General features: G+C 38.4%; 1 protein-coding gene across 2 annotated transcripts in view; it reads left to right on the top strand.

Moving 5' to 3' along the window:
- Nucleotides 1-15,759, top strand: part of PLXDC2 (plexin domain containing 2) — a 412,799-nt gene that overhangs the window by 284,079 nt on the left and 112,961 nt on the right. For both annotated transcript variants that reach the window (XM_036345506.1, XM_036345495.1), the window contains one exon: nucleotides 3,095-3,213. In XM_036345506.1, coding sequence (XP_036201399.1) covers nucleotides 3,095-3,213 — 119 coding nt within the window. The remainder of the gene's footprint in view (nucleotides 1-3,094; nucleotides 3,214-15,759) is intronic.

Genomic DNA, 15,759 nt, shown 5'->3' with positions numbered 1-15,759 from the left:
ACTGGGGGATGGGCATTTTTGCCTGCTCCCCCTCTGCTGAATCCTCAGGATGGAGGGGATAGCCATGGCAAGTGCACAAATAGAAGCCTGCCTGCTACAAGCCTGTGGAACTCAGGAATGCGCATCCCATTGTCTATCACAGCTGTCAATCTGGGGGCCTGTCCCGCAGGTGATTCCACAAAACTGGGTGCCAGACTTGTGTGTAAGCTCCTTCCAGGGAGGTGCTGGTGACCTTGTTTTGTGGTTGTATGAGCCAAAGGGGGAAGGCAGGGGAACTGCCTCCTGGCTCTCTTGGGCTCTAGAGAGGATCATAGTCAACACCTAGATATGTGCAGTTTCTTTTTTTAATTTTTTAAATAATTTTTTTCTTTATTGATTAAGGTATTACATATGTGTCCTTATCCCCCCAAATTCTCCCCCCCCCCCACTCATGCCCTCACCTCCCTGGTGTCTGTGTTCATTGGTTAGGCTTATATGCATGCATACAAGTCCTTTGCTTGCTCTCTCCCCCTGACCCCCACCCTCCCCTCCCTTCCCTCTGAGGTTTGATGGTCTGATCGATGTGCACTTTCAATGTAGAAATTTTTTCAGTCACCCGATTCATAGCAGTCACTCAGCTAGTTTCTGGATTTCTCTCAGAGGAAACTGCTTTGTGTGTAGCTATATAAGGTCAACGTAAGAAACATTCAAACCTGTGAAGAATTTTTTTGAGTTTATTTTAGCCAAATTGTCGACAAATGCCAGGAAGCAGAATCTCGACCGATTGAGATAATGCTCTGGAGAAAGGCAGTTTTCACCTTGTTTTATACATTACAATCAAAAGAGGTGACATAACCTGGGTGATGTGGCTCAGTGGTTGAGCGTTGACCCATGAACCAGGAGGTCACAGTTCGATTCCCAGTCAGGGCGCATGCCCAATTTGGGCTCAATCCCCAGTGGCAGGTGTGCAGGAGGCAGCCAAATGATGTTTCTCTCTTATTGATATTTCTATCTCTCAATCCTTCTCCCTTCTTCTCTCTAAAATCAATGAAATATATTTTTTTTAAAAAAAGAGGAGATGTAAGTGAGTTACATGAAATCCATTAGTGATAGATTAGGGAGTTAGGAGAAAGCAAAGTGGGGAAATTCTGGGATTGATAAAAAGTAAAATGATAGACACATACTTCTTTTACATAGCTGGGTGCAGGACAGTTAACAGTTAACAATTAACTCAATAATAATGAGGGGATTTGTGCTCTCCGCAGAGCAGTGCCTGTGCTTTGAGGGGAAAAAGGAAAATGACTTTGACATTCCAACAATATATGTTATCATAGATGCAAAAAGACAATGGACAGGCTCAGTTAAGGTAAAGATTGACCTTTGTCAGGGAAGATACTGGCCTAGGACATGATACCCACCATAAACTACTTTTAGTTTTAATTTTTTTCATTTCAGACCATCCTTTGTGGTTACTTTAGGTCTCTGAATTTGCCAGGCTGCCACCCAGACCTGGGCAGTCAGCTTAGCATGTGGCCCCTTTTCATCCACAACAGTTAGTGTGTCGATTGGAGGAAGGAAATTCAGGAGCCTCCTATGTTGCCATCTTGGTCAAAAGCTCTCAGGCTAAGTTATACTCAAAAGCAAGTAAAGACAGTGTTCTGTTCTGCCTGGGTCATCTGGTGCAGCTCTTAGCGAGGGAACAGTCAGAGGGAAGGAATGCAGGGGTAAGGCATGTGGGAAGGGGTGTGGAGCGTCCATGCCCTCTCTGCGCATGACTCTCCCCACACCTCCACATCCTCACCAACCCAGAAGCTCTCTGTCATACAGTCTTGACTTTTTCTTTTTTAATCAGATATTTATGGACCTGGAAGGCTGGTTTTGCTCTTTTAGTTCTGTGAGTTTCATTTTCTGTAAAACATTTTTTGACAAAATGATTTTTTAACCAAACAGAAAATCCAATACTTAGAGCTAAGCAAAAATATTAGCTGCTCATTTGTTTTCTTAAAAAAAAATATGAAAAAAAACAATGTCCGTTAAAACAAATATATGAATTCTCATTGGTGCCTTTTAAACCGTGTTTCAATTTATATCCCATGTTAATTGTTTTATCGTAAACACTGGTAGATTAACTCATTAGAACATGATATATAGCACTAAAGATTTTTCCCAGTGTACTTCATGGAGGCTTCAGAAATCTGAGCCTGGGGACCTTCAAGCTACCTTGCAGCCTTCTCAAGGCAATACAACAAAGACAGAACTGCAGGCATTATGAATCAAAGAAGAATATTTCCATTCAGGTTAAAGGAATTTCTTCAGCATGGAAAGGTATAATTCTAAGTCTGGAAGAGCCATTTTTGGGTCTTTTATAATAAGCAATTCTAGCTTTCCTGAATGTGTTCCTTTCTCTCTCAGCATTTTTCAATGTATTTGAAATTCATTCAAATCACTTGGGCTGCATTTTGAAAGTGGCTCATGGAAATTTAAGCAGACAATACCCATTGACACTAATGAACTTCCTAGGGCAAAATCCCCTCATACTGGGCTCAATATTAACCTCCGTATGAGGTTAGATTTTACCAAATATTTAGAGACTACCCAATTCTTTAGCAATATTTCAAATGCTAATTTTTTAAAACTGGAAAACATTTCTTTTATCCATTCTCTCTGAAGTGTTAACATTTTACTTAAAGGGATATAATGAATCCTTTAAAAATAATGAAAATAAATCAGTATACCTTAGCAAATTGCATCCATGATGAAGTTTTAGTCTTCTTAACAGGTGGTGGCCAAAATCCAAACTGTAGAATAATACTCAGAAATTTTGAATTCAATTTAGATATCATCAGTGTCTTCATCGTCATCTCTAATATCATCAAACTGGTTTTAATCATCATCTTCAGGACCAAATGTATCTATGTCATGATTTTAGCATGTTCTGAAAGCTCACCATATGCCAAATGCTATTTCAATTACAGAATTCCATTAACCATATAAAACTTAAGTAGCACAACTACTAGATTTGAAGGCTAGATCCATATTTTTTGTGAAGGCTCCACCCAGAATCGATTGATATGCTTTTCTCGTTGTGTTTCTTCTGCTCCGATGGGGTTTCCAGGCACAGCACTTGTTGTCCAGTGGGACCACGTACATCTCCAGGATAATTACAACCTGGGAAGCTTCACATTCCAGGCAACCCTCCTCATAGATGGACGCATCATCTTTGGATACAAAGAAGTAAGTAATGTATTGAAAATTTATTTCACCCTTGACTTTGACCTCTATCTATTCTTTCCTTCAAATGTCAAGAAAGAGACACTTTATAGTAATGAAACTCAAGTAATTTTCTTACCTCTTGGTTTCTTTACCTTGATTTAAAAAGTTTTTAATCTACTGGGTAGTACTGATTGTTAATTCTTTGTTGTTTTTTTAAAATATTCTTATATCACTGGCATTATAATCCATTAATTTTACAAATTTACTGAATAATTATATTCTAGTAATATTATAATAAAATAACTCTAAAACAAATATTTTCAATTTAGAATGCAATTGTTTATATGTGTGTGTGTGTGTGTGTGTGTGTGTGTGTGTGTGTGTGTTTATTTTTGCCTTGTAAATTTCTGTGACATTGTTTGGTTCTACCTCCAAAAGTAATAGTAAACGTGAAAACTTGTATGACTCAATGACCCAATACTGAAAGTATTCCAGGATAGCCTTTCATCAATGGTCATTGCAAGCAGATAGGAAAGATTAATTAGAGGTCTAAGTGAAGGAAAAACAGGGTATTTAAACTTATGACTTGTTTCATTTTACCAAGTTGACAAAGTAAACAATGGAAACTTACTAAATTGTAGCTTAAATTTAAGGAATGTCTAAATTAGAATAATAGCATGTTTGGTTTAAAACTCTATTGACAATGTAATTAAGGTGTATTAGACAACCTAAACTTTGGGGAAAGAAAACAGTCTATAAGCATAAAGTTCCAGGAACACCAGATGGGTGTTTTAGGCAGTCATTAGGCAGGAGAGACTTTCTGACAATGTGGATTGACAGTGGGCATTCTGGACACATGAACTGATGGGTATTTATAATGGTGCAGGCTCAATATCTTATTTTAGTTGAAGAGTTACTTTCCCTTAGGAAAGGAATCCCTGCTATTAAGAGGATTTTGACAATTTAAAAAGGATTCAGTTTGATCAGTCTTCTGAAATTTTTCTTTTCTATAAAGTGAAGGGTAGTTATATTTCAATTAAATATAAGCCAACTTTTGGAAATTTCATAACCAGGCTAGATATTTCTACTCCTTTGAAGAATTCTTGCATGTGGAATTAATCATTTGCTTGGGGCAATAATAACAATAGATTATAGTATAGGATCTGTTCTGCTCAGTGCTTCTTTATCCAGAGCTATGTTTTGATATCCTAGCCCACCATATTCTTATCCCACTCCCTGGAAGCTGAGAAAATATCACTCAAAGGGACTTATTCAAGGTTTTTTTACAATCTAGAATACTGCTGGGACTGCAGAGCGGTGTAATGGAATGTGAGTTCTCAACAGTTTAGCCAAGAGTGGTAAAGTTTCTGGAAAGATGAAGGGTCAGTAAGTCTAGAGTCTTAAACCTCAATAGCTGTAGCCTTTGGCAAAACAAAAGTCTGTGTTCTTAGTGTGGTCTCTCTCTCTAGTCTTTATTATCAAAACTGCATCTCCGTTTACACTGTTCTCAATGGGTGTCTTGCATTGAAGAATAACGGTTTATTTTTCCTTTTCTCTCTTTACAGTGGATTTAGTATTTTTAAATTTTTTTCTTTATTTTAATCAAAGAAAAAATTATTATGGTTTCTCTGTTTTGGAATGGGGAATATTAGACTGGTAGGCAATTATAACACTGTCTCGCTGAACATCAGAGTTCTAAACTCAGAGTTCTAAAGAAGTCATTACATTATTATTTGTCTTGCTGTCCTTTCTCTCCTGGTTAGAAAGCAGTTTCTTACTTCCTATTCTACCTTTTATTTCCTGATAATTGTCATGAATTTTATTTTGTAGAGGCAAGTTACTCTTTGTAAAATTTGCCACAATGAATGTACCTATGCATTTGGGATGAGATCCAGGTGCTCCTGCAACTTCTAGAAAATAATATTTATAATCATGTTAGCATAAACTAGTTGCTTACATAATGTACTTGACAGAATGCTTTAACATACATTATAGTTTTCAGTTCTTCAACAATATTCTATATTCTTTTTTTTAAATTAAATCTTTATTGTTCAGGTTATTACAGTTGTTCCTCCTTCCCTCCCCCCCCCCATAGCTCCCCTCCACCCGGTTCCCACCCCACCCTCTGCCCTTACCCCCCTCCCCCGACTGTCCTCATCCATAGGTGTATGATTTTTGTCCAGTCTCTTTCCGCACCCCCTACACCCCTTTCCCCCCCTGAGAATAGTCAGTCCACTCCCTTTCTATGCCCCTGATTCTATTATATTCACCAGTTTATTCTGTTCATCAGATTATTTATTCACTTGATTTTTAGATTCACTTGTTGATAGATATTTATTTGTTGTTCATAATTTGTATCTTTACCTTTTTCTTCTTCTTCCTCTTCTTAAAGGATACCTTTCAGCATTTCATATAATACTGGTTTGGTGGTGATGAACTCTTTAGCTTTTTCTTATCTCTGAAGCTCTTTATCTGACCTTCAATTCTGAATGATAGCTTTGCTGGATAAAGTAATCTTGGTTATAGGTTCTTGGTATTCATCACTTTGAATATTTCTTGCCACTCCCTTCTGGCCTGCATAGTTTTTACTGAGAAATCAGCTGACAGTTGTATGGGTACTCCCTTGTAGGTAACTGACTTTTTTCTCTTGCTGCTTTTAAGATTCTCTCTTTGTCTTTTGCTCTTGGCATTTTAATTATGATGTGTCTTGGTGTGGTCCTCTTTGGATTCCTTTTGTTTGGGGTTCTCTGCACTTTCTGGACTTGTAAGTCTATTTCTTTCACCAGGTAGGGGAAGTTTTCTGTCATTATTTGTTCAAGTAGGTTTTCAATATCTTGCTCTCTCTCTTCTTCTGGCACCCCCATAATTTGGATGTTGGTACGCTTGAAGTTGTCCCAGATGCTCCTTATACTATTGTCATATTTTTGGATTCTTTTTTCTTTTTGTTTTTCTGGTTGGGTGTTTTTTGCTTCTTCATATATCAGATCTTTGACTTTATTCTTGCGATCCTCTAGTCTGCTGTTGGAACTCTGTATAATATTCTTTATTTCAGTCAGTGTATGCTTAATTTCTAGTTGGTCCTTTTTCATAATCTCAAGGCTCTCACTAAATTTCTTGAAGGGCTCACTAAATTTATCGGTGGTTTCTAGAAAATTCTTGAAAAACCTTAAAAGTGTGGTTTTGAACTCTATATCCAGTAGTTTGCTTTCTTCCATTTCTGTCATTTGTGACCTGTTTCTTTGTCTCCACATTTTTTATGCTTCCCTGTGTTGATAGAGTGGCTTTGTGTGCTAGGTGTCCTGTAGGGCCCAGTGGCTCAGCCTCCCTAATTACCAAGGTGGACACTCTTGGTGCAACCCTTTGTGGGCCTTGTGCACAGTCTTGTTGTAGTTAAGCCTTGATTGTTGTAGGTATCACTGGGAGGAATTGACCTCCAGACCAATTGGCTGTGAGAATCAGCTGTGTCTGCAGTGGGATATCTTCTGTGCTGGAGACACCCTTCTGGGGCAAGACTTGCTTCAGTGGGACTTTGGCGCTCACTGAGTCTACCCCCTGAGTGTGTCCTTTATGGATCTGAGGAGTTGTAATCTGGATGGTCCCACTCTGACCATTGGGTACACTGGCTCTTGGATCTCTAAAGAGGTGCTAATTTAGCCTCTTCCTGAGGCTACCCAGCAGGAGCTATGGAGAGATTCCTCTTCTTTGTTTGGGGTTTGGAGGTGCCCAGATGAGGAATGCAAGCTGCTTTGGGGCCTTGGGCCTTCTTTTGGAAGTCCTGGGTCTCTCTGACCCAGCTGTAGATTGTTAGGTAATTTTCAGATTGCAAAGTTCCAGGCCTTTCATATGCAAAAGCCTCTGTGCACAGCTTGGGTGGGGCGGGGTCTCAGGGAATCAACAGGGTGGAGCAAGCAGCTATGGCTGCTTCTCAGTCCTACCCTAAGAGGCCCTGGGTCTCAGTGTCCTGTGGTAATCACTACAAGCACCTCTGAGAGAAAGCCGCCCTCATGTTCTGACCGATTCCATACAGTCCAGTTTCTCCCTGTATGAGTCTGGGTCCCCAGAGACTCGCCTGGAACTGGAGTTCAGAGCAGTCAGGAGCTTGAGACCCCCTCCTGATTGAAGAAGACAACCGTGTCCTCAGTTGCCAACCCTTTCCACGTGTGCCTCCGTACCTCTGCACTTTACTTCCACACCTCCTCTGAGTCTAAGTGTGCTTTTCTCTTTCCTTCTAGTTGTAGAATTTCCACTCAGCCAGCCTTACTGTGGTTCCGGATGATATCCGTTTTGTCTCTTAGTTGTATTTTTGAAGTGGTTGTGGGAGGCAGCAATTTCCGGTGTTTACCTATGCCGCCATCTTGGTTTTCCTCAAGATCCTATATTCTTAATATTCTTAGTCCTCACAAAGGTGCTGACACATGGAAGGTGTTTAATAAATGTGCCTGACTTAATTATGGAATCAGATCATACACAATTAGCTATATTTTACAGCTAAACAGACTGAGTCAGAAAGGTTGAATGACATGCTTGAAGTTGCAGAGTTAATTGAGGGCAAATTCAAGGCTAAAAACCTTAATTTCGGTGACTCCAAGTGACCTCAACATTTTCCCCCAAGGTGGTTATGTGTAATGATTCACAAATGTATTTCTCATTTGTTTTTGTTTTTTTTTAATAAATAGTTGTTAATTCTTAGTGTTTAATAATCCTTTTATCTGATTCCAATATATTATGCAATTTTAATCCCACAGAATCAGGAGAGTATTTCTATTTAAGTTACAAAGCTAACAAAATCATGAGAATATATAAATATAAGGAGTATAATTTTGTGTTCCTATCCAAGTTAAACTTACAGAACCAAAATTATAGATAGGAAGTAAGTACAATTTTTTCTGCAATACGTTGCTTCTAGCTGGTAATGCCAGCTTTGTTTTATTTTAGCATATTTTATGTAAGAATAAAATAATTTGATTTATGCAAAAACTACCAATATTAATAACTTGGTTAAACTGTAGAGTAAAATTATGTATTAAAAATATTAATTAATGATGCATTAAATAAATTTATCAAAACAAATTTTATTTTATTACCCTCAAGTAATTTATTCCAGTAGCTAATTATGTTTCTCTTAGTAACTCTGGATGTGCTCATAGTAACCACTCCAATGACCTCCAATTCTGTCATGTTTTATATACTGTCATTTCTCTAATAACAGAAGTTTTAGAGTGCAAAGTAGATAATGATCAATAAATTAGAAAATACATTTGCTCTTCTCATAACAATCTTGCTTGTAATGGGACTGAGATAGGAAAGTACTAGTGCTGTCTAAAATGAGTGATTGCAGATTTGCTCCTAGCACTCAGTGTTCCTTCACCAAAGTCGCAGTGTTCTAACCACACTGGTGAGGGAAACAGTGGCGGCACCAGTTCCTTTACATAATTCTCTCCTGAGGTTATAGCTCTGTATTATTCAACCAAAGATTTGAAATTCTCTTTTAAATTATAGACCTTTTTTGTTACACAGCTGTTAATTTTCATTAACTTCGGAAACATAGTTTACTTAGGATGAACCCAAAGCCCCAAAAATGTGTCTTCGTTTTAAAAATGTCCTCTCAAATGATCAAGTCTTCACTTTAATGCACTTTTCTATTTCAGGATAGCCATATGTTTCTTTTGCATACATTTAATTATCTCATGAAATTAACCATTTTATCAATTTTCTTAAATCTATTACTAACAGTTCTTTTAAAGTTTGTGGCAGATAACTCTGTCTAGATTTCTTATATGTCTGCTTCAGTCATCTGTCTTTTTCCCCTCTGTGGGCTTTTATTCATGGCTCATGGCTCCCCAAGTAATTTTCTATCAAATGCATTGTTTATAAAATACTAAAGATACACTGTGAGGCTGTAGTTGCTGTTTTCTTCCCTCAGAGAGGGTCTACTATTTTTTGTTTGGATGGAAAGAGTAATACTGTGCAGTGCTAAGCGCATTCTAAATTGAACACCAGTGCTTGTAAAGGCTGTATACTAGTAGGTCTGATTAGCCTTTACCCTTTGAGTCTAGTCCTGCAGGAATTTCCACTTAATGCCTGGGTGCTTGCTATGGACTTTTGGCCTTAGTGCCCCTGAACGCATGTATTTTCTTCAACTCCATAAAACTGACTACAGTTCCTGTCAGCTTCTCCGTCTTTGAACCTGGCTTATGAATTGCCAAATGTCTTGTTGGGAAGGTGGTGTTGGGTTTACTTCGTGATTTCCTTTCTCTGGAATCATGGCTTTTCAAGTCCTAATTCTCTGATAGCCACCTGAAACCTTCAACAGATGCTTTCCACGTCGTATTTATCTTTCCTGCTGGATCTCAATATAATAATAGAAATCGTCTTATACAAGTTTGTCTGCCATAACCAGAAGTCCTGTTCACTTTTAATAACAACCTCCAAATTTGATAAATGTAGTACTTCTTGAGCTCTTTATAAATACCAGGCAGTTATTTAATGCTTAAAATTTCTCTCATATAATTCTCCTAGAAACCAAGGGTAATTACTGCCGGGGTCCAACCCCAGCAGGTCCAGGGGTTCCCAAAGGTGTAGATGGAGTCGGCGAAGAAGGAAGGACACGGAGACAGTGTTCAGTTGATCAGCAGCCTAGCCAGGATCTCCAGCCAAGTTCTGGTCTGGATCTCCAGAGAGGTTCTGGTGTTTATTGTCTTGTTACATCCGTATTTATACCAGTTGATTTTAATCCTGTCAATTTCTATTACAAAGGTTAGGGTGTTTCTTATCTCCATTCCAGGGAGTAAAGATTATGTAGCTTAAGCATGATTGTTTGTAGTTAAAGTGATTAACCACCCGCCTGGCACTTAGTTAAGGAGTTTCATCCCCTCCCTAACTTCAGGGAAAAATCCCTGCCTGGGGAAACAACCTTTCTCGGAGAGGTGACCTTGGTCAAAACACAAAGCGCTAAGGGGAGCAAACATATTAAGAACAGTATGCTATATACGCCAGGTCCCTTGAAACATATGCTGTGCAGATGTTTCTATCCTGCAGCGACTGTGTCAAGCAGCAAGGATGGGCCGGCTTCCAGCAAGTTACTTTTATAATTTAAAGAGCAGGAACCTGAAATGCCCAGAGAGGTTAAGTAACTTTCCCAAAATTATGAAACAAAGATTTATTTGAGGGAGTATGACTCCAGGGCTTATAGGCCTAACCACTGTACCATACACACTGCCTCCCTGCAAACTTCCTTGTACAGAAATAACGACTTGCCCTCACCTCCTGGGCCTCCCTGTCCTCCTGCCCCTGGGGCCACCTTGCATGAGGCTCCGTGGCAGTGAGGCCCAGTGGCAGGCAGAGGCCGGAGGGCAGACGAGCGCACAGAAAAAAAGAAAAGAAATGACTGGACTGCTTCATTGATGTCATTGACAGTCTATCCTGGCTAGTGATTAAAATACTGTAACTCAGCCACTGAGAGCACGGGGTGAGAATGGTTTGCCTTCCACAGCATTTATCTTATTTTGTTAAATTTGTAAAGGAAAAGAAGTTGTACATAGATTAAAAATAAAAACATGCATTCTTTCTTAGAGAAATGGAATTTGGAAAACTGAATTCCCATTTCCTATTTTGTTAATAGGTATGTATATCTCTGGGACCCAGATTCTTTATGTTACTTTAAATTGTCATTGAATAGTGATGATTGTTTGATTACAACAAATGTAGACTTGAAAATTTTCATCCGTTCATAATTTAAAAAAGACACTGCATATTCATAAATTGTTTACAAAAACATTAGAGATTTGAAATCAGATTTTTTACAGTCCTTGATGCTATCTATCCTAGAATTCTATCATATTTTAGAAGTTGTACTTTCTCTGAGTTGCTTCATCTCCTATTATATTTTGAATGCATTGTTATTTTAGATACAAACTAGGGAAGGATGTGATTCTTTTTGTGTCTTTTGCAAATTTGGTAATTTTTTTTTTACCACCTCATAGTGGTCATCAGTTTTGGACAATGCAATTTAAAAAAAAAATGTTATGTAATATTTCTATCTGGTGAAGTGGGAAATCAGACAATACAGTCTCCAACTGAGGGCCTAATTCTATGTGTTTTCTTGGTTCAATAGCTTCTTGTCTCCTCTAGCAACAAATTTTAGAGGAGGTTGGTTTAGTGGAACTTTATTGTTTATTAGGTAAAATCACTTTTTAATGTATTCTACCATTTAAGTATTTAAACCTAATGTTCCTTAGTGTAACATTTACTGCTTCTATGGAAGAATGCATAGTTAATAAATGAGCAGTGCCAAAGGTTGTAGGTTTAAATGGCATCCGTAATGTTTTTTTAGGACTATTTCTCTTTTTTTTTTTACTGTAATGACCCTTCACTCATGGTAAGCATCCTGAAAGTATTAAAAGATGGACCCTTGCTAGCTTGTAGAATTTATGGGGAGATGTAATTCAAGAGAGTAAGAGAAAGCAAAAGATTTGAACAGTGAAACAATTGCCATTAAATAATAAGTAAAGTTTATATCTATTACTGCACGTCTGAGAATGTTTGCATGTGGTAATATAATAGATATGGATCCAAGAAACTTTATAGTTATGTGAGTAGAAATATTTATATTTACATGTATATTTTATTTAAATAACATTTGTTTTAAAATTTATTTAATGAATGTATGATACCAGATTGAAAAAACCCAGATGGCCTAAAATGCTGATTATTAACTCTCAAGAAGGAATTTTAAGGAAAATGTAGACACAGATGATTTTATAATATAGCACTTCCCTGTATTTTAAATATAAAGTATAAAATGTTATCTACCTGGCTTTATATAGGATCTAATTCATTCAGATATATTTTTTATTTTAGTTATTTCATACATACTAATAAAGTTCCAGAAGCTTTCATTTCTTTTTACTTTCCATCTTGTAAGAAAATGACGAATTTAGCCTTTTTATCTTTATAATATTTCAATGACAAATCCCGTGGGTAAAAATAAATAGATAGAATAATTAGGTAGAAGAATCAATAACCTAGAAAAAATAATTCTAGAAATAGAATTTTTGTTGTAACGCTGGCCCTGCCACTAGCAGTTATATTGCCCTTGAGCAATACACTGGGTCTTTCTGGGTGCACTTTCTCCCCCCAGCCTCACTGTTTTACCCTGAGGTGTCACTGAGAGGTCTGCCTTAGGAGGTGCTCTCACTCCCATGAGGCCGCGAGCTTCCTGTTCTGATGTTTCATGACCAAAGAGCTGCTTCATTGCTGAGGTAGAGACCTTGACATTCCTATCTCCCCAAACCCAGGGTGCAGAGATTCCTAATCCCCTTTCTTTTCCCTTAGTGTTTTATTCCCCAGCCATGCTTAGACCAGCTCCCTTTTCTAGCAATCATTCCAGATAAAGTTCCCATCATAGTTCTGACTCTCTTGAGCCGAGTTGCACAGGCTTCCTAAGACGCAGGTGCCTACCTCATTGTCATCTGTGTATGAAGCTCCAACTCAAGTTTGCCAACCCCATGGTAGGCAACCTTTAAATCAGAGGCCACACTGGTGTGTGTGTGTGTGTGTGTGGTGTGTGTGTGTGTATGGTGTGTAAAATGGATGTGTTGCCAACATTTAAATATTTAAAAGTTTCAAATAAAAATATAGATTTGCATTTTCTCCTGAGAAATCAGAAGCCTTGATCACTTGTTGCTCCCAATTCCTCCCTCACCAACTTCTTTCTTACTCTAGACTAGCACGAGTTTCTGTAGAGATTAAGTTTGAAACGCCTCTCTGAATATAGGGAGTGTCCTTACTTATCGGCTTTATGCTGTTATTTCTCTCCTTCCAGATGTTCTGCAGGGCATGATTGTGGAGATGGGGCAGGAGGGATGCTAAGAATGTATCTTCAACATGGGGCTCTCTTTTGCTTTCATGCCGACAAGTGCTTTATTCGATACCTGGCCTATGAGAGGTCAGTTACTGTAAAATAAAAGGGGATAAAATAATTGTGTGAAATGTTGGCGACATACAGTAAAGCAAATGGATTTGTATATTGTCAAATTTACTGAAAGCCTTTCTAGTTAAATTTAGTTTTTAGACAACTAAGAACTAACAATCTGCACTTTATGTGTTGTTTTGATAATAATGAAAGAAAGTGTGGCTTTGTAAAATTGGATGCCCTACTTAGTAATGGCGAAGCCAGAGCAGATATTTAAGGAAGATGAGGTAGAAAGTTAAGGGTCGGATGCAGGTGAGAATGGGTAAAATAGTAAGCTTTGGTTTAAATCACATATACAATCTATATATAGAGAGATAGCATATTGCTGATTAGCGAGTGAAGAAAAAGAGTGAACAAAAATGAGCTTAGAGTAATTCTTTTCTGGTTACGTTCCGATAGGCATAAGATTCATACTTTGGCACACATGCTATACAATCAAGCCCTTGCTGAGATGCTGAGCCGCTGACCAGATAGCTAGCTGGGTCCATAATGGAAACAAATGAATGTTTTGGCGAGGTTTGCAGGACACAACAGACAGGAAAATAAAATCCCATTACCTTTAATCCAAGCAGCATGCTGCTGCCTCCCTGTTTAGAGACGGATGTAAAAGTTCACATTTCAGGTATTGTGTTGGGCCCTTGTGTCCCGGTGAATGATGCCACAGTGCAGAACAGGGAGCAGTCTTGACTTTGAACTTGCCTCCCCAGGCCAGTGGGCTGTGCCCTGCCTTGGCTCACTCCTAGCAGCCTCCCTGCTTTAATGTTGTCTAGTGACTGCAGCTCTTTCCTGCGTCTGGCTTAATGTGCTTCACTATGTCATTTATGGGAGAACATATGCTTATTTAAATAATAAACACATCTATCTCTTATTAAATGGGATAAAAATTAAAAGACTTAAAAAAGAATGTATAAATGGTAGTATAAGCCAAAATGCAGCCATATTTTAACTGGCACTAATGATTCTTTTCTATCTCTATCCTGTGGAGGAATGTAATTGTAAAACAGCCTCAGAAATTTATGATTCAGTACAAATCATACAAAGGCCAAGTAAAAATTGAGTTTTGCTTTAATCATAAAAGGCAACTATTATCGGTACATGAAAATAATGAAGCTATATTTCTTTTTCTTTAAAAAAGGCTGACATAGTTAAGAGTATATAATTTCATGTTTCCTAACATCCCTATGAACTAATGTAAGAGACATTTTCCAGATAAATATGAATTTGCAGAAAGGATAACAAATAGCTTCTCATAGCAAAGTTTTTAGAATTTTTGAACTTGGACATCATCTTTGGCCATGGCTTCTCTGGCTGTGGACTTCAAATCCTTGTAAATGCAGAGTTCTCCAAAGAATAGATGATTGCGACAATATGACAAACATGTTCTAGTGCTCATTTTGTTCAATATCTGATCATTTATTTACTTATATACATGCAGTTGCTTTGCTGATATTAATAAAAAGCAGCACATTTTAAATGCAGTTTCACAGCACTCCTGGTTCATTTGAACGGTCTCTAATCATTGACGTGGAAACCTGCGAATGGTCTGACTGGCTCCAAATGCTGGCACAGCTCAGTTCCTTGGCTGCAGTTAGTGAATGAGTGATCCTTTCTCAGAACAACCCCGCGCCTTTGATATTTAGAAGTAAAAAGATTACAGTCCAATAAGGCAGAGTGGAAACGATAATGACAATATCAGGTGGAAACAGGCAGACATGTTTCTGAAAGAAATCTATGAGAAAGCCTGGAGTTGTTTATCTCTCCCTCATTAATCTTTTGCAACATTAGTCATTTAATTCAATTGACGGAAGCCGTTTTTGCAAAACCTGATATGTAATTATTTTGTAAAAGATCTAGGTAGCTTCTAGGAAGATGTGGGGAATCAAAAGCTTCTTATTCATTTTAATATTTAATCAGGATAAAATACCACAGTTTTAGAAAGCCCAGGCTCTTATTCATGAACTCTATAAAATTTTAAAGAGAAGCATTTGAAGCCATTGATCTTGCCATAAAGCTATCATCGTTTTCCAACCCTTCTTCTGCTTGTCTCCATCTCAGAACATGGCAGTGCCCGCCAGAGCTCCCACGCCTCCTCTGCACGCCCAGGGCACACCACTCATGGCCTGCAGCGGGAATACACCGAGTGCACACGTGGCAGCCCTGGTGAAAAGCATGGCTTCATTTTTCCTGCTAGCTAGACCCAAAGTCTTGGTGGCATGGTTGACCTTACTTTTTGTCTCACTCTCCTTACTAAATTTGTGGCATGTCTTGATAGCAATTCCTTCATAGTTCATCCAGAATTCATCCTCCTGTTCCATTTTCACCTCCTACCCTTGCCACTCTAGTGTAGTCCCAGCAACTCATCTCGTACCTGGACACACGAGATGCTGTCTTAACTCCTTTCTCTCTTACCCCTTGGCCCTGCAGTCTTGATCACACAGCAGCCTGTGGGATCTCTTTCACATGTAAGGGCACTTCTTTCCTCTGTTCAAAACCCTCTAAAATCTTCCCCATATGACTTGGAAGAAAATGTAAAGTCATCGCCATAGCTTTCAGGGAACGCATGCTCCCTGTGACCTGCCGCCACCACTCCCATC

Source organism: Myotis myotis, unplaced genomic scaffold (assembly GCF_014108235.1).
Source record: "Myotis myotis isolate mMyoMyo1 unplaced genomic scaffold, mMyoMyo1.p scaffold_m19_p_1, whole genome shotgun sequence".
Classification (NCBI taxonomy): domain Eukaryota; kingdom Metazoa; phylum Chordata; class Mammalia; order Chiroptera; family Vespertilionidae; genus Myotis; species Myotis myotis.
This window is presented reverse-complemented; position numbering and strand designations above follow the sequence as displayed.